General features: G+C 38.0%; 4 protein-coding genes across 4 annotated transcripts; all 4 read left to right on the forward strand.

The window, feature by feature from the left end:
- LOC109715401 lies at positions 1,366-2,111 on the forward strand (the record flags this gene model as incomplete). The annotated part of the gene is made up of 1 exon (XM_020240379.1): positions 1,366-2,111. A coding segment is annotated over exon 1 (606 nt), but the record flags the coding sequence as incomplete, so codon positions are not given.
- LOC109715576 (putative F-box protein At1g65770) lies at positions 2,096-3,040 on the forward strand. The gene has a single exon (XM_020240671.1). It carries the CDS (start codon positions 2,116-2,118, stop codon positions 2,821-2,823), a length of 708 nt encoding a protein of 235 aa, XP_020096260.1. The 5' UTR covers positions 2,096-2,115; the 3' UTR covers positions 2,824-3,040.
- LOC109715402 (glycine-rich cell wall structural protein 1.0-like) lies at positions 3,056-4,036 on the forward strand. The gene is made up of 2 exons (XM_020240380.1): positions 3,056-3,060; positions 3,583-4,036. The coding sequence occupies exons 1-2, from the start codon at positions 3,056-3,058 to the stop codon at positions 4,034-4,036; spliced, it is 459 nt and encodes a 152-aa protein (XP_020095969.1).
- LOC109715403 (conserved oligomeric Golgi complex subunit 1) lies at positions 16,882-26,457 on the forward strand. The gene is made up of 7 exons (XM_020240381.1): positions 16,882-16,908; positions 17,022-19,199; positions 22,003-22,197; positions 23,726-24,015; positions 24,196-24,381; positions 24,872-25,052; positions 25,754-26,457. Exons 1-7 carry the CDS (start codon positions 16,882-16,884, stop codon positions 25,907-25,909), a joined length of 3,213 nt encoding a protein of 1,070 aa, XP_020095970.1. The 3' UTR covers positions 25,910-26,457.

Raw genomic sequence — 26,667 nt, forward strand, 5'->3', positions numbered from 1 at the left:
TAAAAATTTTAAAAAATTATTTTATAATTGGAGGAGTACGAAAACGTAACACATGGTACAAAAGAGAGTGCCAAATAGAAATTTGTACTGGTATTGACGATTGATGATAATATATATAGATATAGATACAGATATGGCTAGTTTCTAAACATTTTGATGGTGCAACTCAATCCATAAACTTCTTCTATATTGCAATAGAAAAAGCCATCTTGATATCGCAATTTAGTCCTTAAACTTCTATACTATCTTGATGCTGCGACGTAGATGTCCCAAAACCACTCATACATTGTTACATAAAAAGCTATTCTTCCTAAGCAGAGCCTATGCACAAAGTGAACAGAATTTGCAAACTGAATTAGTTGGTACTGGTACGAAGCTCTATGCCCTTAGAATCATGTATAAAAAATTAGTTAAGGATGTTATCGTGATAATTAATTAGAGGATTAGGTACTTGATTAATGAAACTTGGGTAAAAGGATAAGAATCTTGTTACAATAACTAGAAAGATAGAGACTCAATTTAAACTTTGATATCTATATAATCTGAAATATCTAATATATATTAATAAAAATAATATCTGGTATATCTTATTGCACAACGTGGAAAATTATAATCAAACTATTATAACCTACCATTATAAACTTTAAATATTGTGTTATCTAAATTTAATGATGATGACGATAATGATGATAATAAAAATAATAGTAAAAGATGAAACTTAAATACTTATACTGTGAAATTTTTTTTAAAAAAATCTACCTTTCGTTTAGAAATTATTATTTTTTAATTATAAATAATTATATGTTTTATAATAAAACTTTAGGTAAACTTCAAATTTCTCCTGTATAGTTAATCTTATTTTTACTTTGTCATCATCTTGTAGTTTTAAAAATTACACTTTACTACCTACGGTATAATTTTTATTTTACCAAAAAAGAAAGTGCAACTTTTTCAACATGGTGACATGGTGTAGATAGAGTGAAACTATGGGAGGGTAAAGTAAAACTTTTCAAACCACAAAAGAGGCAAACTAAAAATATGTTATACCACCGACCGTCTCTAGAGTGAGTGGCAAAGGGTTTGATGGTAGATACCCGAGACCCAAGTTTGAATCCTAGTTGATTTACATTTCCAACTAAGTTTATTTTTAAATGAAATAAACGAAGCGGGTAGCGTGTTACCTATCTCTCTCAAAAAAAGAAAAAAAAAGTTATACCACAGGGGTTAATTTGAAATTTACCCTTGGGCCAATAATGATGACGTTTATTAGCCTAATCAAAGCGAGCCATCGCAATTATAACAGAAATTAGTTATCCGACCCTAGACCGAATAGAAGTTGGTTATCCTATATATCCAGGTAGGATAAATCGGGATTGAATCCTAATAAATGTCTGATTCCGACTCGGACTCTAATTAAATTTTAACCCTATATATAACGTAACGTAACGGAGATTAAGGCCGGCGCAGCATCTGATCTGAGGTATTGAATTTTGAAGAAGAAGAAGATGGCCAACGACGACGACGCTCTGTCCTCCTCTCGGCCATGGTCTCAACTTCCTGCCGAGATCTTAGCGCAAGTTCTTCACCGAATCAATCCCAACGAGGAATTCACCCGCTTCGCCTCCGTCTGCATGGCATGGGGCGCCGTGGCCGCGAAAGAGCCGCTGTCTCTCCCGCATCAGATGCCGTGGCTGCTCCTCACCGAGGAGGACTACCCCGGCGAGAGGGAGGGGTGCGACGCCCGAAGCTTCTACAGCTTGTCGGAGGACAAGATTCACGAACTGGACCTTCCGGAGGCCTGCCGCCGGAGGTGCGTGGGCTCGACGGACGGCTGGCTCGTAACGGTTGGAGAGGCCTTCGAGGGCGAGGAGATGCACGTACTCAATCCCGTCATGCGAACTCGACTACCGCTTCCGCCCCAGTCCACGCTTGTTCTCCCTGTCGAAGAATACGAATTTCCGGTGCGGCTGCGAGCGCGGGGGTATCTAGGAGGAGAAGGATCGGAAGAAGAAGTGGAAGCGCTCGCAGCGCTACTAGCCGAAGAAGAAGCAGCAGAGCAAGACGCGGGGGAAGTAGCCGAGATGGGGCCGCAAGGTGATCTTATCCTGCAGCCCCATGGCGGAGGACTCGGACTCGGACTGCATAGCTTTCGCCATTTACGGGAGGTTATGTAATAAGCTGGCCTTTGCGAGGCCCGGCGACGCTGCGTGGACTATCTTGAGCTGGGACTGGGAACAGTTCAAGAACAAGTGGGGTCCGTTCGAGGACGCCGTGTACTACAAGGGGCAGTTCTATGTGGTTAATTCTCACGGCACGGTCATGAGATGCCGCATCCCTCCGGTCGGAAGCAGTGAAAAGCCCGCAGCTGAGGTCATCGCCTTCGGGCCTCCCACCGACGAGTGGGTCTGGGGAAATTCTAGGTATCTGGTTGAACTCCGAGGTGAGCTGCTGCAGGTTCTGAGAAGGCAATGGGAGTCGGAGACGAAGAACGGAGAGCAGCGGCTCCTGACGGACGGCTTCTACATCTTCAGGCTCAATACTGATCACAGCGCGTGGGATATGATGTATACCCTGGGCGACCACGCCGTTTTTCTCGGGATGAGCACGACTGTGGCTGTGCCCGCGAGCGACTTTCGAGGGTGCAAGCGTAACTGCATCTACTTTACCGACGACTATGACCTGGACCGGTGGTGCTCCGACCGTGGAGGGGGCTGCGACACGGGCTACTGCACCTTGGTAGATAAACGGATCGAATTTCTGGAAAACGTCGAGTCCTACTCTCGCTTTTCTCCTCCGATCTGGGTCTTTCCATCTATGCGATAAACGTTTCAAGAATCTATCTCACAAGTCACAACACTAGTTCGTTTGCAGAACGTTTAATTCTTCTTCTGTTTTGGCTTATTTAGAACTAGAGAGCAAATTAACTTCCATGAAAGAAGATGGAGATCTAGCTACTTTTGTTTCGGTTTTTTTATTTTATTTTTTATTGAGCTTGTTCTTTGAAGTTTGACATAATAAGAGTTCTCACCAAAATTCCTCAGTTTTCAGATGTCATATGACGTCTGTATTTTAGAACTATTTATCTTTGTTGATTCACCAACCTTTCCTAAAACAAGTGACAAAAGGTTTCGTGATTGGTATCTAAGGTCCCAAGTTCGAATTCTAGTTGATTTACATTTTCAGCTAAATTTATTTTTAAATGAAATAAACGAAGTGGGTAGCATTCTCTCTCAAAAAAAAAAAAAAAAAAAAAAAAAAATTCTTTGTTGATTCAATTAAGCATATCCATATAATAAATACATTAATTGACAGTTTATAGGGTGGACCAAAATATTTCTAAGATATTCAAGGTAGCTCCTTAGCTCCTTAAGATTTTTCAAGACAGCCCTTTGGCTCCTTTCCAAGATTGGGCCAGATTGGACCAAAATATTTCCAAGATATTCAAGACAGCTCCTTAACTCCTTCTCAAGATTTTTCAAGACAGCTTCTTAGCTCCTTCCCAGGTTGGGCCAGATTTGACCATGATATTTCCAAAATATTCTGGTTTTTCAAGATAAATCTATAACATACATGAATTCTCAGTTTTGGAACAGGTGGCGAGCGTGGAGGCAGGGGCGAGCGCGGGGCGCGGGCAGGCGGGCGCGCGTGGCGGGGCGCCGCGTGGCGCGGGCACGCGCGGCACACGGGCGCGGGCAAGGAGGCGCAGAGCCGGGCGGGGGCGCGGGGACAGGTGGCGCGAGCGGCGAGCGGAGGCGCAGGCAGGGGCGAGCATGGGGCACGGGCCGACGGCGGCGTGGCGGGCGCCGCGCGCGGGCGGCGGGCTGCGCGGCAGGCGGGCACGTGGGGCGGGGCACCGCTGGCGCGGTGGGGGAGAAGGAGAGGGAGAGGAGAGGGAGAGCGGCGCTCAGTGGGCGGGCAGCCGTGGCGCGCGGCGGCGGCGCGGCAGGCGGGCGCGCTCGGCGGCCCGCCGCGTGGCGCGGGGAGAGAGCGGGAGAGGAGAGGAGAGGAGAGGAGAGGAGAGGCGGGGCCCAGCTGAGGGGAGAGGAGAGGGAGAGAAAGGGATTTTTTTTTTTTGTCTCTTTTGTCTCTTTCTACTTTTTCTTTTTATTATTTTATATATTTGTTCTCTTAATATATAAAAAAATTTATAAATTTTTTTAATTCAATCTAAATTTTTATTTATTTTTATAAAATTTAAAATATATAAATAATTTTAAATAAGTTAAATTATTTGTATTCAATATAAATTTTAATTAAGCCTGAATAAAAGAATTATTAAAAATATATAAAAAATAATGAAGGAAATTTAAAAATGAAACATAAAAAAGTAAAAAAAAAAAATAAAAGGATAAGATAGATAAAAGAAGCATGAGGCAAAATGTAAGAACAATAAATCAATTTTTCTAAAAATTATATATAATTATAATAATAATTATAATATATATAAGTATAAATATAATTATATATAATTTCTTATTAGTATGATTTTTGTCTTTATTTTTTGTAATCTTTCTTATAATTTTATTACAGCAATAGTTGTTTATTTTTTAGTTATTTTTTTATACAATTTTTTGACTCTTTTTTTTACTATTATTTATTTTATTTATATATTTATTTCTGCAGAATCGTTCCGCCGCAACGCGCAGGTCCTTCACTAGTACATATATGAATCTTCAGTTTTGGGACAGTTGGCAGCGAGAGCGGAGGCGCCGGTGGCTGCGGGCGCGGGGCACGGGCAGGCGTGGGGCGCCTATAGGTTTGTAAAGCTTATGTTCTTAGGCATCATAAAACTCATACAGCACATAATCAGATGTCTCATGACTATTCGTCGTTAGGCATTATAATCTACAGTAAAACTCTTACCATTAATATTTGGTTTTCTCAGTGTTTTACGACTATTCCTTGTTTTGAGTTCTTGACTAAGAACTAGTTAGAAGATAGAAAATGTTTAATTGACAAACTTAGGATACCCAAGTGATTTCCATCTGTATTACTCCAAACTAAAGCAATAATTACCAGAAACTTTCCTGCAAAATGCAACCAAGGGACACCGCCAGAAGTAAGTGTAGAAATGACAAGCAGCGAGAATGGTTCGATAACCTCTAAGGAGGGTAAAACAATGGAAGGCAGATAGCATAAAACAGAGCACTTACACAATATCCATTTCCACAGCTAATATTAAGCAATAAGTTCACTAACCTATAATTCCTAAAAACTAGGATCAGCTTAACAAATCCTAAGGACTCGATAACAGAATAACAAATAAACAGCAATATGTTAACAATACGCAATACTTGGTCACAAAGCAACCCACATGCTGGTGTTGTTTTATTCAATACTCCCCCTCAACACCAGCTTCTACTCCTTTTACCATACCGAGCTGATGACATAAACTTTCGAACTTGTTGCTAGTCAAGCTTTTTGTAAACAGATCTGCAGCTTGGTCTTCTGTTCTGACATGTTCCAACTTAATTTCTTCTTGCAAGACTCTCTCTGATAAAATGATAATGCACCTCCACATGCTTAGCTCTTGCATGAAAAACTAGATTCTCCGCCAAACGTATTGCCGACAAGTTGTCACAATACAAAGAGATACCATACTCTGTTGGCTGATGCAAGTCTTTCAATAATCGCATAAGCCAAGTGCTTTCTTGAGCTGCCATTGCTGCTGCTCGGTACTATGCTTCAGTGGTTGATAAAGACACTGTTGGTTGTCTTTTGCTACACCAAGAAATTGCTCCGAACCCAAGCATGAAAACATACCCGGTAGTTGAACGTCGAGTATCATGGTCGCCTGCATAGTCAGCATCACAATAGCCAACTAGTCTGCAATTCGCACCTTTCTTGTACATAATACCATACCCAAGCGTACTCTTCACATACCTCAAGATTCGACGAAAAGATTCCAAATGAGTTTTCTTTGGACTTTGCATGTAACGACTCATCACACCAACTGCAAAAGAAATATCTGGTCTTGTTAAAGTTAAGTAGATAAGACTACCCACTAACTGCCGGTACATGGTAGCATCTTCTAAATCCTTCCCTTCATGAGCACACATTTTGGCGTTTGGCTCCATCGGTGTCGAAATTGGCTTGCATTTAAGCATTACAAACTTCTTCAACAAATCTTTGGAATACTTTTGCTGATGGAGAAATATTCCTTCCTTAGTACAGTCAATCTCTAAACCAAGAAAATGCTTGAGCTTTCCAAGTTCTTTCATCTGAAAGCGAACTGACAAATTCTCCTTGGTTTGGAGAATTTCTTCTTCACAATCGCCCGTGATGATTAAATCATCCACATACACCAGCAAAATAGCTAGCTTCCCTCCTTTAGTTTTGACAAACACGTTAGAATCCGCAGATGTCATAGAAAAATCGCTATGAGTGAGAAATTCGGCAATCTTACCATACCAAGCCCTCAGTGCCTGTTTTAATCCATAGAGAGCCTTCCGGAGCTTACACACATACTCAGGATGGTCTTGACTTTGAAAGCCCATCGGTTGGCTTATGTAGATCTCCCGATCTAGCTCCCCATGCAAAAATGCATTCTTCACGTCCATTTGCCACAAGTTCCAACTTTTGCTAGCTGCAAGTGCTAGTAAGACTCGTACAGTTGTAAACTTTGCAACTGGACTAAACGTTTCATCATAGTCTAGTCCATATTGTTGAGAGAACCCTCGGGCGACCAGACGAGCCTTGTGCCTTTCTATTGATCCATCTGTGCGACGCTTTATTTTGTACGCCCATTTGCAAGAAATAGGTTTCACATCTCTTGGCTTTGATACGAGTTCCCAAGTCTAATTTTGCTTTAATGCAGCAATTTCCTCTTCCATAGCTTTAATCCATTCCGGACTCTGGGATGCTTCCTCAAATGTCTCTGGTTCTTTTGCATCTGCTTCTTCTACTATGGCGGCATTGGCATACTTGGGATTTGGCTTTCTGGCTCTTGTTGATCTTCTAAGTGCAGTTGGTGTACTTGGCTCGCCTTCTTCACTTGGCCTTTGGTATACACTTGTTTGCCAAGGAGTTTGAGCTATGCCTTCTTCAACATCTCCACCATCGTCTGCAACCTCTGTTTCACCTGAACTTAACTGAGATTGAGAAATTTTTAATTCTTCCTTAAAAATATCTGAGTCTGAGAGTACTTCCTTGTTTGAGGACCACCATGAGGAAGCTTCATCAAACACCACATTCCGAGATGTGTAGCACTTCCCGGTTGTTGGATCGCAACATCGCCAACCTTTCCTTTGATTGTCGTATCCTACAAAGATACACCAAACAGCCTTTTTTTCCATCTTGCTACGTAAATGGTCAGGTACAAATACATAGCATACACATCCAAAAACTCGAAAATGACCAACAGCAGGTTTCATGTTCCATATTTTTTCAAATGGTGAAAGAAAGTATAACCTTTGTTGAGGAAGCCTATTGGTCACGAAGGCCGCAGTCTTCATCGCTTCCGCCCAAAATCGTCCCGGGACATTCTTTGCATGAAGCATACTTCGACATACTTCTGCCAGATGCCTGTTCTTCCTTTCTGCTACCCCATTTTGCTGCGGAGTGTTGGCACATGTGAATTGATGGCGTATTCTGCATTCCCGAAGGAAGTTTGAGAACTCATGTGAGGTGTACTCTCCCCCGTTGTCGGTGCGTAAGCAACGAATTCTTTTACCAACCTCCGCTTCCGCTACCTTCTTGAACTGTTTGAACTTTGAAAAAGTTTCAGATTTTTCTTTCATAAAATAAACCCATACGTACCTCGAGAAGTCGTCAATGAAGATCACCATGTACTTCATCCCACTAATGGAGGCTTGCTTAATTGGTCCAAACACATCAGAGTGAATCAACTCTAATGGTTCCTTCGCTTTAAATTTGGACTTTTCGTACGGCAACTGATGCGCTTTCCCATATTGACAGCCCGCACATATACTATTTGTTCTCACTTCGAGTTGTGGAAGTCCCTTTAACATCGACTTCTTCATCATCACATCTAGCTTGGAATAGCTAACGTGACTTAGCCGCACGTGCCACAAGTCTGCTATCTCGTTCCTTCTCGTCTTGTCTATATATGCTGTTTCCGCAGACATCACGTAGACTGACTCCAATCTTCGTCCCTTCATTGCTGGCTCTTTTGGAACATGATAGACATTTTGGAGTGGCACCTCGATATCAGTGCATTGGGGAGAGACTACCGTGCTACCGATGTGAGCTATCGGTAACTTTGAGTTATTTGCCGTCACCACCACCCGACTTTCCTTGTACTCTGACAAGTTCTGCAGCTTCTCTATATTGCCAGTCATATGGTTTGAGCAACCTGAGTCAACGATCCAATCATCCTCATAATTGATTTGATTAAGTGTTGTTGCTGCAAGGGCTAGCTCCTCTTTTTCCATAGCAAAGAGAGCCTCAGCATCCCATTCGTCTTCACTTTTGGAAGTAGCAGCGTTACTCTCGACGACCTTCTTTTTTGACCAGCAATCTTTCGCCATATGACCCTTCTTTTTGCAGTTGTAGAACTTCCCTTCAAACTTTTGGCCATTGCGATAGTTCTTATAACCTCTCCCAGCACGAACACTCCCTTCACCTTGATGACTTCTCGCCTTGTCATCATTCTTTTTGGATCCATCGTTGACATGCTGCTTGGAATTCCACCTGCCTTTATTGGCATAGAGGGCCTCTTCTTCATTCTTCAACGAGACTCCTCCCATTTGCTTAGTTAAGGCTTCTTGACCTGCTAGCAAATTTTTGAATTCTACAAGTGACGGCTGAGTTTGCCATCCTTGTATAGCAGCAACAAAGCTCCTAAATTCTGGCTTCAAACCATGGATGATGATCCGCTTCATCCTGGTGTCGCCAATAGGAGCCTTCGGATCCAACTCAGTAATCTCTCGGCATAGCGTCTTCACTTTGTGGAAATACTGTGCGACCATCATGTCGCGTTGTGCTACAGACAGCAATTCACTCTCTAAGAGTTGAAGCTTCGTATCGTTCTTCTTAGAGAACAGTTTGGCGAATGTATCCCAGGCTTCTTTGGGAGTTTCCGCAGCCCGGATATGCTCTAGCACATCTTCTTCAGCCATCATCTTCAAAACGAACATGGCTTTGCCTGCTTTAATCTTCCACTTCCGCAATGTCCCATTCGCATCTTCAGCCTCCAGTTGTCTCACATCATTTCCATTTATGATCTCCCACAAATCCTGGCCTTGCATGTAAGACATCATGCATGTAGACCAAGAATTGTAGTTCTGGTTGTTGAGCTTCTTGATTCCGCCAACGACTTGAAGATCACCCATCTTGGCAGTAGAGATACTTACCAAAAAGCTCAGAACCTGGCTCTGATACCAAATTATAGAAATGACAAGCAGCGAGAATGGTTCGATAACCTCTAAGGAGGGTAAAACAATAGAAGGCAGATAGCATAAAACAGAGCACTTACACAATATCCATTTCCACAGCTAAAATTAAGCAATAAGTTCACTAACCTATAATTCCTAAAAACTAGGATCAGCTTAACAAATCCTAAGGACTCGATAACAGAATAACAAATAAACAGCAATATGTTAACAATACGCAATACTTGGTCACAAGGCAACCCACATGCTGGTGTTGTTTTATTCAATAGTAAGGCCTCCTGTAACAAATGGTCATCTGATAAAGAGTACCTATATTACTTCGTGGGTCAGAAGTTTTACCCTTTTCAGTTAGTTCATGTCTCTATTACATTTCTGAGAGCTTTTCAGAGAAGCTGCAGCCATCCTCAAGACTTCTTGGTGAAGCCATACAAGGATACTTCACATTTAGGCTCCCTTTATCATCTCAAAATTTTCAAACTTTTCCATGAAAGAAAATCCAACTTAGCCACAAAAAATATAAAAGTAAACTTGCTCGGCGCAGCATAGGTACTGCAAATGGTGGGCATCCTGTAGTCAAGTTGATATCGCATTCAATTTTAGATTAAGGTAAATGCTGCCCCAGGATCAAGAAACTCCTGGTCTAGTGGTGATTTACTTGCGGATTTTCTATCAACTTTGATCGAGGAGGTCTTATTATATCTGTTACTCTTTTGTATATGGCCATCCATTTGGTGTTTGAACTCTAATGCTTTCTATACAGGTACATGTTCCCTTCTAGAAGGGATTTAGTCTATTTCTTAATTTGAGCCGCAAAATTATGGGTCTAATTCTCAAATATTAGGGCCACCTAGTGTAAGAGAGTTGAATTTTTTTTACTGAAATAATTCTGCCCATATTAATTGAATTCACAGTTTTAAACCACATGCACAAGATAGCTAAATAGACTTTTGAACCAAGGGTTTAAGTGCCCGTCGGCACGGGCCGTATCTACCGTACCGTACCGTGCCAACAAGATACCAGCATGATATAGACCCCGTGCCGATGGCACAGTTCAAAACCCTCTATTCTTTAAATTAATAAATAATTTTTTCAATAAAGTTCAAAATATGTGATAAAAAGACATAATAAAAATGTTAAAATATTTTGTTGCTAAAGAAAACAAATATTTCATACTATTATGTGTCGGCACACAAGAATTTTTTTGACCGGCATGCATTGGCACGGCTCGGCACGTACCGTGCCGGCAAGTTTCCGGCACGACCCCGTGCCACGGCACTTAAATCCTTGTTTTGAACTCTGTAGGTAACTGCGTGACTTGTGTCTTTTTTTTTTTTTTGAGAGAGAATAACTTGTGTCTTGATTCAGTTCTTCAACGTTGCAATTTGCAAACAATGTCGATTCAGGAAATGATGTAGTATTCTTGTTTAGTACTAGCAAGTTACCAACAATACTGCAATGTCGTATTGTGTTTATGTATGAATTTAGTAAGAAATGCTACTTCTGAAAGACTGGTGATTCAATTAGGTTTTTTCTAGCTCCAACTTTCAATTTTGGGTTAACTGCTCTTCGCTACCTATGTATGAAATGAAGAAAGAAAAATTAGTGCCAATTCTGTGTTCAATAAACTTTGTGGGCAGAATGATTTGTCTCACAAAAGAAAGGGTGAAATCGTGTCATGCTATGGTTTAGTCATCTAGTTAAGGTAAGGTATTCAGAATATTTTGTTGCATCTTTATTTCTGTCGATTAAACCAACTTATCTTTGATTTCCTTGTTAACTTATGTTTGGTTCATTCTTTTAGCGTATTTGTCCTCATTACTCTTATTGTGGTTATTGTTGCAGGAAACACATTGGCATAGAAGAGATGCTTAGAGATAAGAGCCAACCTAAGAAAGTGTTGGGATTTAGACAAGTCACTGGAAACAGAAACAACAGGGTTCCTTCTGTCATAATTTTCTGAGATAGAAAAGTTCCCAAAGCTCGCACGTGTATTGCAAGACGTTATGAAACTACACGCAGCAAGTGCACAAATTTGGGCTTTTGCAGATAACATATTTCATGTTCTTTTAGCTTCTCTCTCTTTTTCAATAGATTTTTTGGAGTTTCTAACGCAGGTTGTGCACTTGTATATGAGGCTGATAAGAAGCTAATAGTGTCGTACGCCGCATTATCATAAATGAAATGCATGATTTTCTCAGGAGAGAAAACAAGCACTTTATTGTAATATATCTTCTATTTGATCAGTCCATAATTTTTCTAAGCTACTTTTGTGCAATACTAGAGGATTGAGTTGCCTGGTTGATATCTGTACATCTTTTTCATATAGTGTAAATAACTCCCATAAGGGGATACTTGATTTTTCAGTGCTTTTTTGATAAATTGAGTGTCTTCTACTAAGCAGGAATTATATGTAGTAGTATTTTACATGCTGTATGTTGGTATCTGTCAGTTCTGGGCTTTGAATGGCAGTTCTATTGTAGGAATCAGCATAAGTTTGCTGATTAGATTCTGTTCTATCTTGTTATTGCAACTTAGTCCCTAAACTTGCGGTATATTACTATAGAAAAGTCCTCTTAAACTCAATGTTTTGAAACTCAGGTTGATTTGGCCGGTTAGATCGTGAATTAGTGCTCAGACAAGTTTGGTTCGATCCACAAAATTGGGCCAGCTTTAATCCATTCAGATCGATGGTTCAACCTGGGAACTAGTCCAATTTTATAAAAACCGATTTTAAAGATGTAATTGTGATAATTAGAAGATTAGGGACTTTAATTAATGAAACTTGGATTTTAAAAAAAAACCAATTGCAATAACTAGATAGCTAGAAACTCAATTTATCTAATATCCGCATCGATTATATTGCAGCACTATGTAGCGGAATATAATAAAACTATTCAAATATTAAATATTATAATAATAATAATCAAATAATATAATCACAAAAATTTTTCTAAAAATATACTTTTTATATGTAAGTAATTTATAAGTTTGGGAATGAATTTTTTATACTAATCACGTACCGCGCGTGGATAACAACCAATTTAGCCAGATCCCAACTTGTGGATCCCAACACGACAAGGTTCACGAGCTGGACCTCCAGATGCTTGCCGCTGGCAACGCATAGACTTGAATTAAAACCATAAAAAGTAATAAAGTATATTAATTTTGCTTAGAATTAAAATAAACAAAAGTAATAATAAATTAAAAAATATCTTTCATTTTTTTTTTCTTTCTTTCTATAGTTAGTCCTAATTAAAAATTAGCTTCTTTAACACAAAACATAATAATACAATTGAAAAAATTAAATATGATAGTCGTAAACGTAATAATCAATATAATATAAAAAAGAAATTTTAGTATAATATCAAACATTATTTTCAAAAATATAATATCCAACATATTAAACTAATTTTTCATCAAAAAAGCTTCCATATAGATAGATATATCAATACACAAGTCCAATCCACCATTGTGAATTATATACACCAATCTATAAAGAAAACAAACATTTAAAACTAAATATATTAAAAATACTCTAGTTTTTTTTATTAAAAAAATACTTTATTACCTTAATTGTTCAAAATTAAAGTCGCATTTTTATTTAGTTTTATACAATGTGTTTATAGATCTTGAATAACAGATTGTAGGGTTCATGTGGCAACAAAATATTAACTATAATTTATAATATAAAGAATTAGTTATTTACTGTACAGAATGTAACGTTATGAGATATCTAATTTATCATTTTTATAAATTCATGAGTACATAATAATGCTGCAATAGTCTTGCAATTTAAAGACTTACATAATGGATGAATAACACTAACCTCCGGCACAACAATTGGCACAAAAATAGCCAATATATATCGAGCTCTTCTTCAACACAAAACATAATAATACAATAAAAAATATTAAAAATGATAGTTGTAAATGCAATAATCAATATAATTTTTAAAAAATATGTTAGTACAATATTAAACATTATTTTTAAAAACATAATATCCTGACATATTAAACTAATTTTTCATCAAAAACTTCTATGTATATATAGATATATCAATACACAAGTCAAATCCACCATAGTAAATTATATACACCAATCTACAAAGAAATCAAACATTTAAAACTAAATATATTATAGATACTCTAGTAATCTAGTTTTTTTATTAAAAAAATAATTTATTACATTAATTTTTCAAAATTAAAGTTGTATTTTTATTTAGTTTTATACAATCTGCTTATAGATCTTGAATAATTGAATAATAGATCGTAGCATATGAATATTACTGTATTGAATATGACAAAACTTTCAGTGGGAAAGAAAATATGGAGAATCACTACGAGGACAAGCATGAAGACGTTAGTCGTCTCACTAGCTGCTGTTCGAAATGTCTCAACCGCTTTCGAGATATTGCAAAAATATTTCACCGATATCCTCCATTTGCCCGATGTACAGTGTATGTAAAAATCGATAAAAAGTGCTAGACCAATATTATGATAAAAAGTGAATTACCTGAATCCAGCTTATTTATCTCTACTCTAAACCTAATCTATATGTTTTAGGAGCAAGCTTCCTAATAAAGCACATAATTTTTTGACAAAATTGTTCTAGTGCTTAAATCTCTATTGCCTAATTCATGATGAAAGGATTCCATACCTATATAACCATGTAAGCTAGCAAAGGACAAAAAAAATGGTTGCATTATATGTTTGACTTTATTATGTATTTTTTTGTTCTAACGTACATCATACAATAAGTTAGTCTAAAAGTGAATTACATGAATCCAGCTCATTTATTCTAGTCTAAGTCTAGTCTATATATTTTAGGAGCAACGCTTTCTAATGAAGCATATAGTTTTTCGGTAAGATTGTTCTAAGGTCTAATTCTCTGTTACCTAATTCATGATGAAAGGATTCCATGCCTACATAACCATGTAATCCGGCAAAAAAACAACAGCAAAACAATGTATATATAGATATATCAAAACATAAGTCAAATCCACAATAATGAATTATATACACCAATCTACAAAGAAAACAAATATTTAAAACTAAATATATTAAAAATACTCTAATTTTTTATTAAAAAAATATTTTATTAACTTAATTGTTATTTTTATTTAGTTTTATACAATCTGCTTATAGATCTTGAATAATTGAATAATAGATTGTAGCATATGAATATTACTGTATTGAATGTGACAAAACTTTCAATGGGAAAGAAAATATGGAGAATCACTATGAGGACAAGCATGAAGACGTTCGTCGTCTCACTAGCTGCTGCTCGAAATATCTCAACCGCTTCCAAAATAGTGTAAAAAGATTTCATCGATGTCTTCCGATTGGTCGGATGTACAGTGTATGTAAAAATCGATGAAAAGTGCTAGACCAATATTATAATAAAAAGTGAATTATCTTAATCCAGCTCATTTATCTCTAGTCTAAACCTAGTCTATATGTTTTAGTAGCAACCTTCCTAATGAAGCACATAATTTTTCGGCAAGATTGTTCTAGTGCTTAAAACTCTGTTCATGATAACAGAATTTCATGCCTACATAACCATGTAATCTGGCAAAGGACAAAAAAAATGATTGCATTATATGTTTGACTTTATTATTTTTTTTTTGTTCTAACGTACATCATATAATAAGTCAGTCTAAAAGTGAATTACATGAATTTAGCTCATTTATCTCTAGTCTAAATCTAGTCTATATGTTTTAGGAGCAACGCTTTCTAATGAAGCATATAGTTTTTCGCCAAGATTGTTCTAGTACCTAATTCTCTGTTGTCTAATTTATGATGAAAGGATTCTATGCCTACATAATCATGTAATCTGGCAAAAAACAACGGCAAAAAAATATATATATAGATATATCAAAACACAAGTCAAATCCACCATAATGAATTATATACACCAATCTACGAAGAAAACAAACATTTAAAACTAAATATATTAAAAATACTCTAATTTTTTATTAAAAAATATTTTATTACTTTAATTGTTCAAAATTAAAGTTGCATTTTTATTTAGTTTTATATAATCTGCTTATAAATCTTAAATAATTGAATAATAGATTGTAGCATATGAATATTACTGTATTGAATGTGACAAAACTTTCAGTAGGAAAGAAAATATGGAGAATCACTACGAGGACAAGCATGAAGACATTCGTCGTCTCACTAGCTGCTGCTCGAAATGTCTCAATCGCTTCCGAGATAGTGCAAAAAGATTTCACCGATGTCCTCCGATTGGCCTGATGTACAGTATGTAAAAATTGATGAAAAGTGATAAAAAGTGAATTACCTGAATCCAGCTCATTTATTTTTAATCTAAATCTAGTCTATATATTTTAGCAGCAAGCTTCCTAATGAAGCATATAATTTTTCAACAAGATTGTTCTAGTGCTTAAATCTCTGTTGCCTAATTCATGATGAAAGGATTCCATGCCTACATAACCATGTAATATGGAAAAGGACAAAAAAAATGGTTGCATTATATGTTTGACTTTATTATGTATTTTTTTGTTCTAACGTACATCATACAATAAATTAGTATAAAAATGAATTACATGAATCCAGCTCATTTATCTCTAATCTAAATCTAGTCTATATATTTTAGGAGCAACGCTTTCTAATGAAGCACATAGTTTTTCGTTAAGATTGTTCTAGTGCTTAATTCTCTGTTGCCTAATTTATGATGAAAGGATTCCATACCTACATAACCATATCATACCTACATAACCATATAATCCGGTAAAGAAACAACGGGAAAGAAACAAAAAAATAGTTACATTATATGTTTGGCTTTTTTTATGTCTTTTTTTGTTCTAATATATATTATATATATATATCATACAATAAGCTACAACAAAATATTACTCTTGCAAACTTAAGCAATCAATAGTTACATAATCAATACAGAATAGATTGCAATTATAGTTTTCTATGTCATGACATTATTATCTTCTCTATAATCTTATATATCTATAAATGGACTATTTTTCATTAGGGATAATTGCCTATATACCCCTCATACGTTTCAAAATATCCGATTTACCCTTACTTTTTTTTTCTTTCTCATTTTTATTCTCTCAATTCAACTAAGCATAAAATGTGAAAAAACATAACTAAATTTTTGAATAATGAAAAGTGTAATTTTGAGATGAAAAATAAGGAGCTCTTTAATTCCTTAGAAAAGTGTGAAAAGAAAATTTTAAGAAATAAATTTTCATGAAAAATAATTTTTTCTAAATTTTCACTAATTTGGTTTCAATGAAAATAAAATTTTATGAAACTTTTTTTTTTCCATTATCTATGAAAAACTAGCATTTTTGTTTTTCTTAAAAAATTCAAAAAACAAAAATACCAATTTTCTATGAAATATGAATTTTTTGAAAAAAAATACTTATTTTTTTCCAAATCAAAGAGCAAAAAGTTAGAAAAAAAAATTTCATAAAAAAATTTTCCACATACTTTTGGAACCAAACAGCCCCTAAAGTGATGCAATTGAGATATTAGTGAACCGGTGTATGGCAGATGTGGCGCAACCGGTGCAGGCAATAATTTCGTCGGTTCAGGCTCATCCCGCTTCGATCCCAGCCCCGAGTCCACCCTCCACCCCCCTCTCTCTCTCTCTCTCTCTCTCTCTCGTCCTCGTTATACATTTCAGATCTCCTCCATCTCCTCCTCTCCCTCTCCATCTCTCCCGTCGCCGATCCCTAGGGTTCGAATTAGGGTTTCGAAGGCGACATCGCCATTCCGCACGAAGCCGATCCCGGAGATCCGTGCGGTGGAGGCCTCCGTGCGCCGCGAGATCCAGGAGAAGAAGGAGGAGCTGCGCCAGCTCGTGGGGCGGAGCTACCGCGACCTCATCGACTCCGCCGACTCCATCCTCCTCATGAAGTCCTCGTGCGAGTCCATCTCCTCCAACCCCGCCCGCGCCCGCCTCTACGGCGTCGCGTCCCGCGTCAAGTACCTCGTCGACACTCCCGAGAACATCTGGGGTTGCCTCGACGAATCCATGCTTCTCGAAGCTTCCTGTCGCTACCTCCGAGCCCGGGAGGTCCACGGCCTCCTCCTCGCCCCTCGCGGCGCGGGCGCTGCCGCCGATCTCGACGTGCTCGCCAAGTTCCCCCTGCTGCGGCACCAGTGGCAGATCGTCGAGAGCTTCAAGGCCCAGATCTCGCAGCGCAGCCGCGATCGCCTCCTGGACCGGGGGATCGGCGTTGCCGCCTACGCTGACGCCCTCGCCGCCGCCGCTACGATCGACGAACTCGACCCCAAGCAGGTGCTTGCGCTGTTCCTCGACTCGCGGAAGTCGTGGATCTTGCAGAAGCTCGGGAGCGCCACCTCGGATCTGGATTCATGTTCTTCTGTGCTCTGTGATGTGGCGGGGACAATTCGGAGCACTTTGGGGCAGGTTGGAGAGCTCTTCGTGCTCGCTTCGAATGAGATGCCTCTGTTCTACCAGACCATGCTCACCTCACCTCCTGGGACGCAGCTCTTTGGGGGCATCCCAAATCCAGAGGAGGAGGTGAGGCTTTGGAAATCACATAGGGAGAAATTAGAGTCTGTGATGGTTTTACTTGAGACGAATTTCGTCGCTCAGACCTGCTCATTGTGGTTGGAGGACTGTTGTGATGAGATTTTTGGAGAATTGTCTGGGGGAAAGTTATTGATTGATACGATTGGAAGCGGAGAGGGATTGGGGTCTGCAGAGAAGCTTCTCCGAGATTCTTTGAACGGACGGGAAGGGCTGGAGGAGAGCTTGGAGCAGTGGCTGAGGAGTGTCCTTGGTACGGAAGTCGAGTCACCATGGGACCAGATTCGCGGTCTTATCTTGAAGGATGGGAAGGACATTTTGGAAGATCGGTTGGAGAAGGTATTTATGCAGAGGATGAAGGGGATTGTGCATTCAGAGTTTGAGAACTTGAGTAAAGACCTTAATTTGGGGAGTTCGATCGAGACTATTGTGGCCAACACTGATTCTAAAGAGGGGAATGATTTTGTAACCTACATGCGTAAATTTTCAACTGGTGGAGGGGTTTGGTTTGCAGAGACTAACCAAAAGAAAGTAGGCATTCTGCATACCTTGAAACCAATTCCTGATGAGAATGATTTCCAGTCTTGTCTAAATTCATATTTTGGACCTGAAGCCAGTCGAATTAGAGATGCACTGGACAGTAAATGCCGAATCATTTTGGAGGATCTCTTAAGCTTCGTAGAGTCTCATAATTCGACTTTGAGGTTAAGGGAATTAGTGCCATATCTTCAGGAGAAGTGTTTCAAGACCATCTCGATCATATTAAAGGAACTGGAAGACGAGCTTGGTAAGCTGTCTGGTTTGTTAGGAAGCTACAATGTAGATAAGCCTTTATTAACACCTTCAGTGATTGTTGAAAGATCTCTTTTCATTGGTCGTCTATTGTTTGCATTAAGATATCATTCAAGCCACATACCCTTGATGCTTAGTTCTCCAAGGCAGTGGATTAAAGAAACAGGTGGTGCAGCATTTAATATTTCATCTTCACCTTTATCGCGGCAATCTAAGGTCTCTTTTGAGTCTCCATTTTCCACCACACCCAGAAAACAATCATTTGAGAGCCTTAGAAGCCCCAAAAAGCAACATTTGGATAGCCCTAGAAGGCAAACAGTTGCAGCAGCTGCTGCATTATTTGGGGGAGATGACAGCAAGAACTCAAGGCTCAATGAACTAAATAGAACATTGCAAGAGCTATGCATCAAAGCTCATAGCTTGTGGATAATATGGGTTTCTCGCGAGCTAGCAAACATTCTTTCGGAGGATCTCAAGAAAGACGATGCATTATCCGCCTCCACTCCTTTACCGGTATGATGCTTGTGCATAGTTCTTTTTGGCTCTAAAACTAGTATTTCTTGTTTCCATGATTATCTCTTGGATTATATGCTCTAGATTCATTATTCTTTGTCATAGTTATCGAGTCTTTGTATTTAGTTAGTAGGCTGTAGTTAATGCATTCAAAAGAAATAATCTGAGCATTATTTGTTTAGATCCACACATAACACATTTAATGCGTAAGTTTGTAATGTTGTTGCATACAAGAATAAGATTATTGGACTTTCAAGAAATATGATAATACTAATGTTCACTAGCATCAAAAGGTGAGTTCTCCTTAGATGTTTCCTGTAAGGATACATTAACAATTTCAGCATGAAAAATTGAATAAAAAAGCAATACAAGATTAAGCTAGGGAACTCGGGGCTTTGTGCCTAATGCACAAGGATTCTCATTGGATGTTTTTATGCACTAAAAGGGTGCCAATTGAAAGATGGAGTAAAAAAAACAAACAGTTCCGTCAACTTAAAGCGTGGTGCGTGGTAAGCAAAACACAACTATGATAAACATGCACTTAGTCCCAGTACTTTTCTTCTGAACTGGTTGATTAGATTCATCAGAATTCATGAAATTTTCTAGTTTTTAAAATTCATTATCATATCAACCATTTCTATTTTGTACCTCAGTCATGACTCATGATACAGAAACAAATTCCAAGGTGCCCAAGAAATATAGCTTTTCGGTTTAAAATTATGTAAACTCTTCAGTTTGAAGTTATATAATCGTATTGCTTGTATAGGAATCTTTCATGAACATTTGAACGGGAAATGGATCTCTAAACATAAGTTCTTTCACATTGGAAATCATTAAATTGAACTGTAATCTTGTTTAAAATTAATTCATTTAGTGTAAGCACAATCATAAAGGAAGAAAACATAAGTGGGTAAAATGATAGGCTACGAATATTTATGCCTCCATTCTACTTGATGATGTTGCTTAACACTTGTAACTACATTGATCAAACTCTGACTTGACCACAATATGTTGCGAGTTTCTATCTTATCTGTGTACTTTGCCATTCTTGGTTTAGGCAATTAAACAAGTGTTTTCATTTACATGCATCGAGATAATTTAGTTTCCTCTTGCTCATCCCCAACATATCCGTTATCTAATGCTGCTGATCAAGGTTTAAAGTGTCGTGGCACGGGGGCGTGCCGTTATGTCCCTGGCACGGTACGGTACAGGCACGCTTGCGTGCCGACACGTGGCACGCTTGCGTGCCGATAGATACGCATGACCTCCTACTGGTACACTTTGGCACGGATTTATTTCAGTTTTTTTTGTTCCAATAAACTCTTATAATGTTATTTTGAAATATTTAAATAAATAATAATGAATATTTACTATATATACCTTACTATACTCATTAATTAACATGCATGTAAGCTTTTTGTAAGTAAAATACAACTATACCTGATGTAGAATAGAAATTAAAATACAATAATAAAATTCACAAGTATAATAATTATTTAAATTTACATCTTTATATAGAGATAACTGCTTTATATGGCATATTGTCATATGAAGATAGAAGATTTATTTGACAATATTGATATAAATATTGTTGGTATTGTGAGAAAGTCATATATTCCCGATATTACATCCATATCGGCCCGAGCCCTCCGCTTCCACCACAGANCCCTGTACCGTGCCCCCTTCTTGGGGGCACGGGCGGCACGGGGGAGGGGGCACGGTACGGCACACCCCGGTGCCGCCCGGCATGGGCGGCACTTAAAACCTTGCTGCTGATGCACGCTTCCTTTCTCCTATCCTAATCTTCCCCTCCAGCTTCCAATACCTTAATCCTCTATTTGTACCCTCTTATTTATCTAGCTTGTCTTAGTTGGCATATTTCCTTGCTTATATTCATAACCTCATTTTTCATTCATATCTTTCTACTTTATTTGCTACTTGATACACATTCATGGCCTTTTATTTAAAGTTTCCACTGAGATTTGCACCATACCCTTCATTCTCAGGCTCCGTTCATCCTTTTGTACACTTTTCTGTCTACCTGTTTTACCTCTCTTAGTTCCACACAAAAAAGGAGGGCATTAAATCTGAGAAAGTTAATGGTCCAGCAATGATCAATAATGATGCATTTATGGGTATGTGAGATCATCGAGAAGATGATAATATCATGCTATGGGGAACTATAATTACAATCTGCTTTACATTCGATTCAATAGCTACTAATTGCATATTTTAGAAGGTTGCAAGATGTTCTCAATATGTTCTTTAAGTATGTTGCTATTGTAGGATGTACATCAGAACATAGAAAGACATGAAAAATCCAGATACATTAATGCAAGCATTTTTCATGTCCTTTGTCAGACTACATGGCCATTACATGGTTGGGTAGACATGGAATCTCATCATGAATCAAGTGACAAAGCTATTTGAGACATATAGGGAGAATGTTACAAAGAACTATATGGTTTTGTAGGAAGAGTTGCTCCTAACATACGGACTCAGATCAAACTAGAGAGAAATGGGCTGGATTCGGACACTTTAGTACAAGCACATTATATGTTATTACATAAATTAGCCATATAGTAACACGGTTTGTCATCATTGTTAACATTGGAGGTCAATTTTTGAGACTATCTTCATGATTTTGCTTGGTATTTTGCAATAAGGAAGCAAATTAAAAGGTTTAACACTTAGATACTTGTTGAATACATTTCTTTTGACATTTATCTCAAATTGAACTAGTTGAGTTAAATTTTATTGCTATGTGGGAAAGTTGTCCGATGATAATGTTTGATTCTTGCAGGGTTGGGAAGTCACAGTAGTCAAACAAGAGGGATCAACTGAGGGTCCATTGGAGATGCAAATAGCACTACCATCTATGCCTTCATTGTACATTATTTCTTTTCTTTTCCAAGCATGCCTTGAAATTCATAAAGTTGGAGGTCATATAATCGACAAAGTTGTATTGCAAAATTTTGCATCAGAGCTATTAGAGAAGGCAAGTTGGTTCATCTAACAATATAATTTTGATACTTTTATTGTTACTTGTATAGAATAATATATCCGATATTGTACGTTCGCTTATTTCCCAGGTCTTTGGATGTGTTTGTGTTCATGCATCCCTGTGTTTGGTGTTGTTATTTCCTTTGTTGTGCCTTTTCAGTGGTCTAAGTTTTGTAGTTTAGTTAGTGTATTTTAAGCCCTAAAATTAACTGCATAGTCTTTTGTTAGGCATCAAGTGTTGTAATTAATGGTAATATTTTGGTCTAAATGTCTTTAGTTACAAAATTATTGCTTAGTTGTTGCATTTGTTTGGTGCTGTTTTAGCGAGCATATGGAGAATTCTGTTTAGTTATTTACTAAATTTTTCTCTGATTAGTTTACTTTTTTGGACTATCTGGGTTGAGATAGAAGAGTTGACTCTCCTAGTCCGTCAACTTCTTGTTTTGGATAAGGATTTGTGCATGTAGGAGGGATCAGAAATTAAAGCTCTTCAGATTTGCCATGGAAAAGATCAATTTAACATATTATCTTTCATTTGACAGGACTCTTATTTTTCTTCATCTTTTTACATTACTTGATTATATAAATTTTTATTATGCCTGAATACATTTTAACCCAAAAGTAATGACAAAATATTCACCATTAGATTTGTACGGGTTCATCACTTGTCAGCTATGCCATTTAGCCAATATCATTTGATGCTGCCTTATTGAATCTGAAGTGTTGCTCAAAGTCTGGCTGAGAAAGTAGGGCATCAGTAAGGTGCCTGAAGAACCATACATCTTACATGTTCTAATAGAAGATATCGCACACCTGAACGTGTTTGAGAAGGATTTGAAGGCTAAAATGGGAGACGTTTGTCTCAAATCATCAATCCCATACAGGAAGATGTTGAAGAAATGAAATGCATCTATTGAATTACTGTACTGTATGAGTATAAGCATTTTGTACCATAATGATAAGGCCCGTTTTCATATTATTGGTATCAGCAGTGGGCTCTGGAGCATTATATAAATGATCTTTACCTTCTGGTTTCCTTTCCCAGTTGCAATGAAGTCAGTAGCTGTGCCAATTCAATGACAAACCGCTGGATTTTATAACTTTTTGAAGCTCATGATTGAGACCTATACTCTGATATAAGTCCATAAAATTCTTTTTACTACCTTCAATATTCTGCTTGCTTATGATTTAATCTTCTACTTTGGTTGTTTGTGTTAAACACATGCCGCTTCGCTAGTCACTTGTATGAAAAGTAAAAAGCTGTTATTAACTGAATATGGATTTATGATCGTGCTTTTAGTAAATATGGGATCACTGAATGTTTTACAAATCTAAGGTTGAATTCAAATGACTGTTGTGCATTTCGCATTTTCTTGACCTAAACATCTGACAAATATCACTGTGAAATGAGGAAGCATGATCATCAACTGTGATATGCCAAAGCTTACGAATATAATTTAGCTGCTGCTTCATATTATACACCTCCATATTCTCATGAGTGAGCTGCTTGCATGGTCTTACAGGTGGTGGGTGTCTATGAAAGTTTTCTATCAACTATTGAGAGTGGTGAATCACGGGTTTCAGAAAAAGGAATTTTGCAAGTATTACTTGATCTACGATTTGTTGCTGACATTCTTTCTGGAGGCAAAAGTTCCGGAGTAAATGCGAAAGAGGAACCCTCCAGAAGTATGATATTGAAGACTTCATTTAGAAGAAAGCCATTGCAAGTCCATGCTGATTCTGCAACCATAGAGCCTGTAACAAGATTAATTAGCAGGCTTTCACAGAGGCTGGATCCAATCGACTGGGCTACGTAAGCTCTTCCTCTTATGAATGCCTTTAACTCGTTTGAACTTACTAGGAAAGATCTTTGGATTCTCTGGTGCATCCAGTTTCATATACTGTTAGAGCTAGACTTAAACTGTTGTTGCACCGAGGCATGAATCAATGATTTTTCTTCTTTCTTTCTTTCTTCCCCCCTTTAATTCCACAGGTATGAACTGTATCTTTGGGAGAATGAGAAGCAGTCCTACAAGCGATATGCTGTTCTCTTTGGATTTTTTGTTCAACTTAATCGCCTGTACACAGAAACTGTACAAAAGTTGCCGACAAAGTCAAATACTGATTCCAATATAATGAGATGTTCCCAAGTTCCACGATTTAAGTACCTTCCAATCAGGTAAATTCCTGTTCTGCCATTTCAACAGTTTTTCCCTGTAAGATTTAGCAGTATCTTTACCACTATCTTTTCTTAGAAGTCCAGTTTACACCAGATGGCTATGATTATAGTCGAAGTATCGAACTACAGAAATGGACTTCTCGTATCTATTGGCTATATTGCATTTGACTATAGAGTTTCTGACTTTCATCAAGATCAGGGCCTGTTGTACATTTCTCTATGTTTTCTATGTTTTTGAACTTAAATGTATCTACGACTGGAGCCACCCTTTGCTTCATTCCTACCATTAAGAGATTTGGCTGTCATATGAATGGTCAAACGACAACCATATAATTGACCATTTTTCCATTTGAGTAAAGTTGAGGTGTTAGCCATTAGTTAGAATTATTAGTCTTGAACGAGCACCATCTTTTTTGTTTTTCTCAAGTTTTCTCTTCATAAGCTATAAGCAACTATTTGTGCCTCTGATTGGTTAAGTTTCTCGTTTCAGCGCTCCTGCCTTGTCGTCAAGAGGAACTCATAAATCATCTGTACAAACTTCATTGGACGACCCATCATCAAGAAGTCCTCTAAAATCATATTCGAGAGGAGAACAGTCTACGAAGCCGGAATTTGATGATAGTCCAAGTTTTGGAGTTGCAACACCGTTGCTGAAGTCTTTCATGACCCAGGTACACAAAAACAATGCAAAATCATAGTTTAGTATTAGGTGCATTTGTATACATCTTAGACATTCTGTTCTTTATAACAACTTTGATCTGAGTCAACTTCCAGATCTATGATTTCAGAGGTATGTGTTTCTTTTCATACAAGAAAAGTAAGCTTGTTTCATTCTTGGGTTGACAGCCAGACTTGTATAAAGTGCAACAGGAAACCTGCTAGAGGAATCTATATAGTTGGTTAGGATTCATGTTAGTAGATTCATTTGTTACAAGAAAAGAACGGGGAGAGAAAAGAAAGTGCCTTCAGGAAGAATGGTTTTCCATCTTGTGTGAATATCCAAGTCCACAACCAAATATGTTGCTTTCCTTCAGCTTGAAGGAGCTAAAAGTTTAAGGTGGATTGAATACGAAATATCTGTCCTCAGAATGAGTATGTTCTGTTTTTCGAAGTAGTAGTTTGTAAAGCTTAGGTTTGTAAAGCTTAGGCCAAAAGCAATGGCCCTGCTAAAGAGCTTTACTTCCCGTTGGATCATCTCCATCCAGTCATTCGGTTTAATGTTGTTGACAATGCTTTACGTTTTGACCTCTTGCTTTGCTTTTACCATTTCTCAGTGCATTCGTTTCCAACTCGTATTTCCAATTACCATTAATTACCTTGTAGTATTCTTAACATCCACATGCTGTTTTTCCTTTCTTCTACGCACAATCAGGTTGGCAGCAAATTTGGAGAGAGTACATCAAGGTGGGGATCTATGCTTTCCGACGGCCAAGTTGGCAAGTTGTCTACATTCGGCGACATTCTCCCCGGCCCGGCTGCTGGCCTCCTCTCATCTCTCACATCCGGCAGTGCCCGGTTCGACTCGTAATTTGCTTCTGAGACACATCCAAAGTGCGCAAACTACATCAACTGATCAAAGAAGCATGGAGCTACAAATTGCTAGTCCCTGCAGAGCTGAAATTCACTGAAGATGATGACCTCAAAGAAGCTGTTTACGTAGTTTTGGGGATTAAAGGAGTTCGACACCAAGTTTCAAATCATTCGTTCAATACATAAACTTAGAATCGGGAGAGTGAGCAGATCCATTGTACAAAAAAAAGGAAAAAAAAAGAAAAAAAATTATATTTCATCCTCTTCGTGCTATTGTAGAGAATGGAGGAAGAATGTACGAATGCGAGCATTGTCGAAGCCCTTGAGCATTTTTTCCCACACATGCTTTGTAATTTAGGTTGTTTCCCACATGTGCTGCAGGGTGGACATTTGATCCTGCAGTTCTCTATGGAGGATTTTACATGAATATAAAAAGAATGGCATTGCTTTCTGCAAAACTGATATGTTCTCAGGGGCTACTATCTGTGTATTTAAGTGAAGAACATTATCTTGTTTCATTAATGCAGAGAATATGGTGGTCATTAAGAATTGTCTTTAAGGTGCAAGTTACAGTTTTTATTTCCCCCTCCCTAAAGCATGTAGGTTGCCAATGCGCACCCACTAACGTGTCCATCCGTCTGACGACAGTAGGGGTATTGTGCAAGTCTTCTTTTCATCAGTTTGGTGCTCAGGCCCAGGGTTCAGATTTTGTAGATATGCTGTTGAAAAGGGCCTAACATGAGTTAGCTTATCGCA

This window comes from Ananas comosus, linkage group 9 (assembly GCF_001540865.1).
Source record: "Ananas comosus cultivar F153 linkage group 9, ASM154086v1, whole genome shotgun sequence".
Lineage (NCBI taxonomy): Eukaryota > Viridiplantae > Streptophyta > Magnoliopsida > Poales > Bromeliaceae > Ananas > Ananas comosus.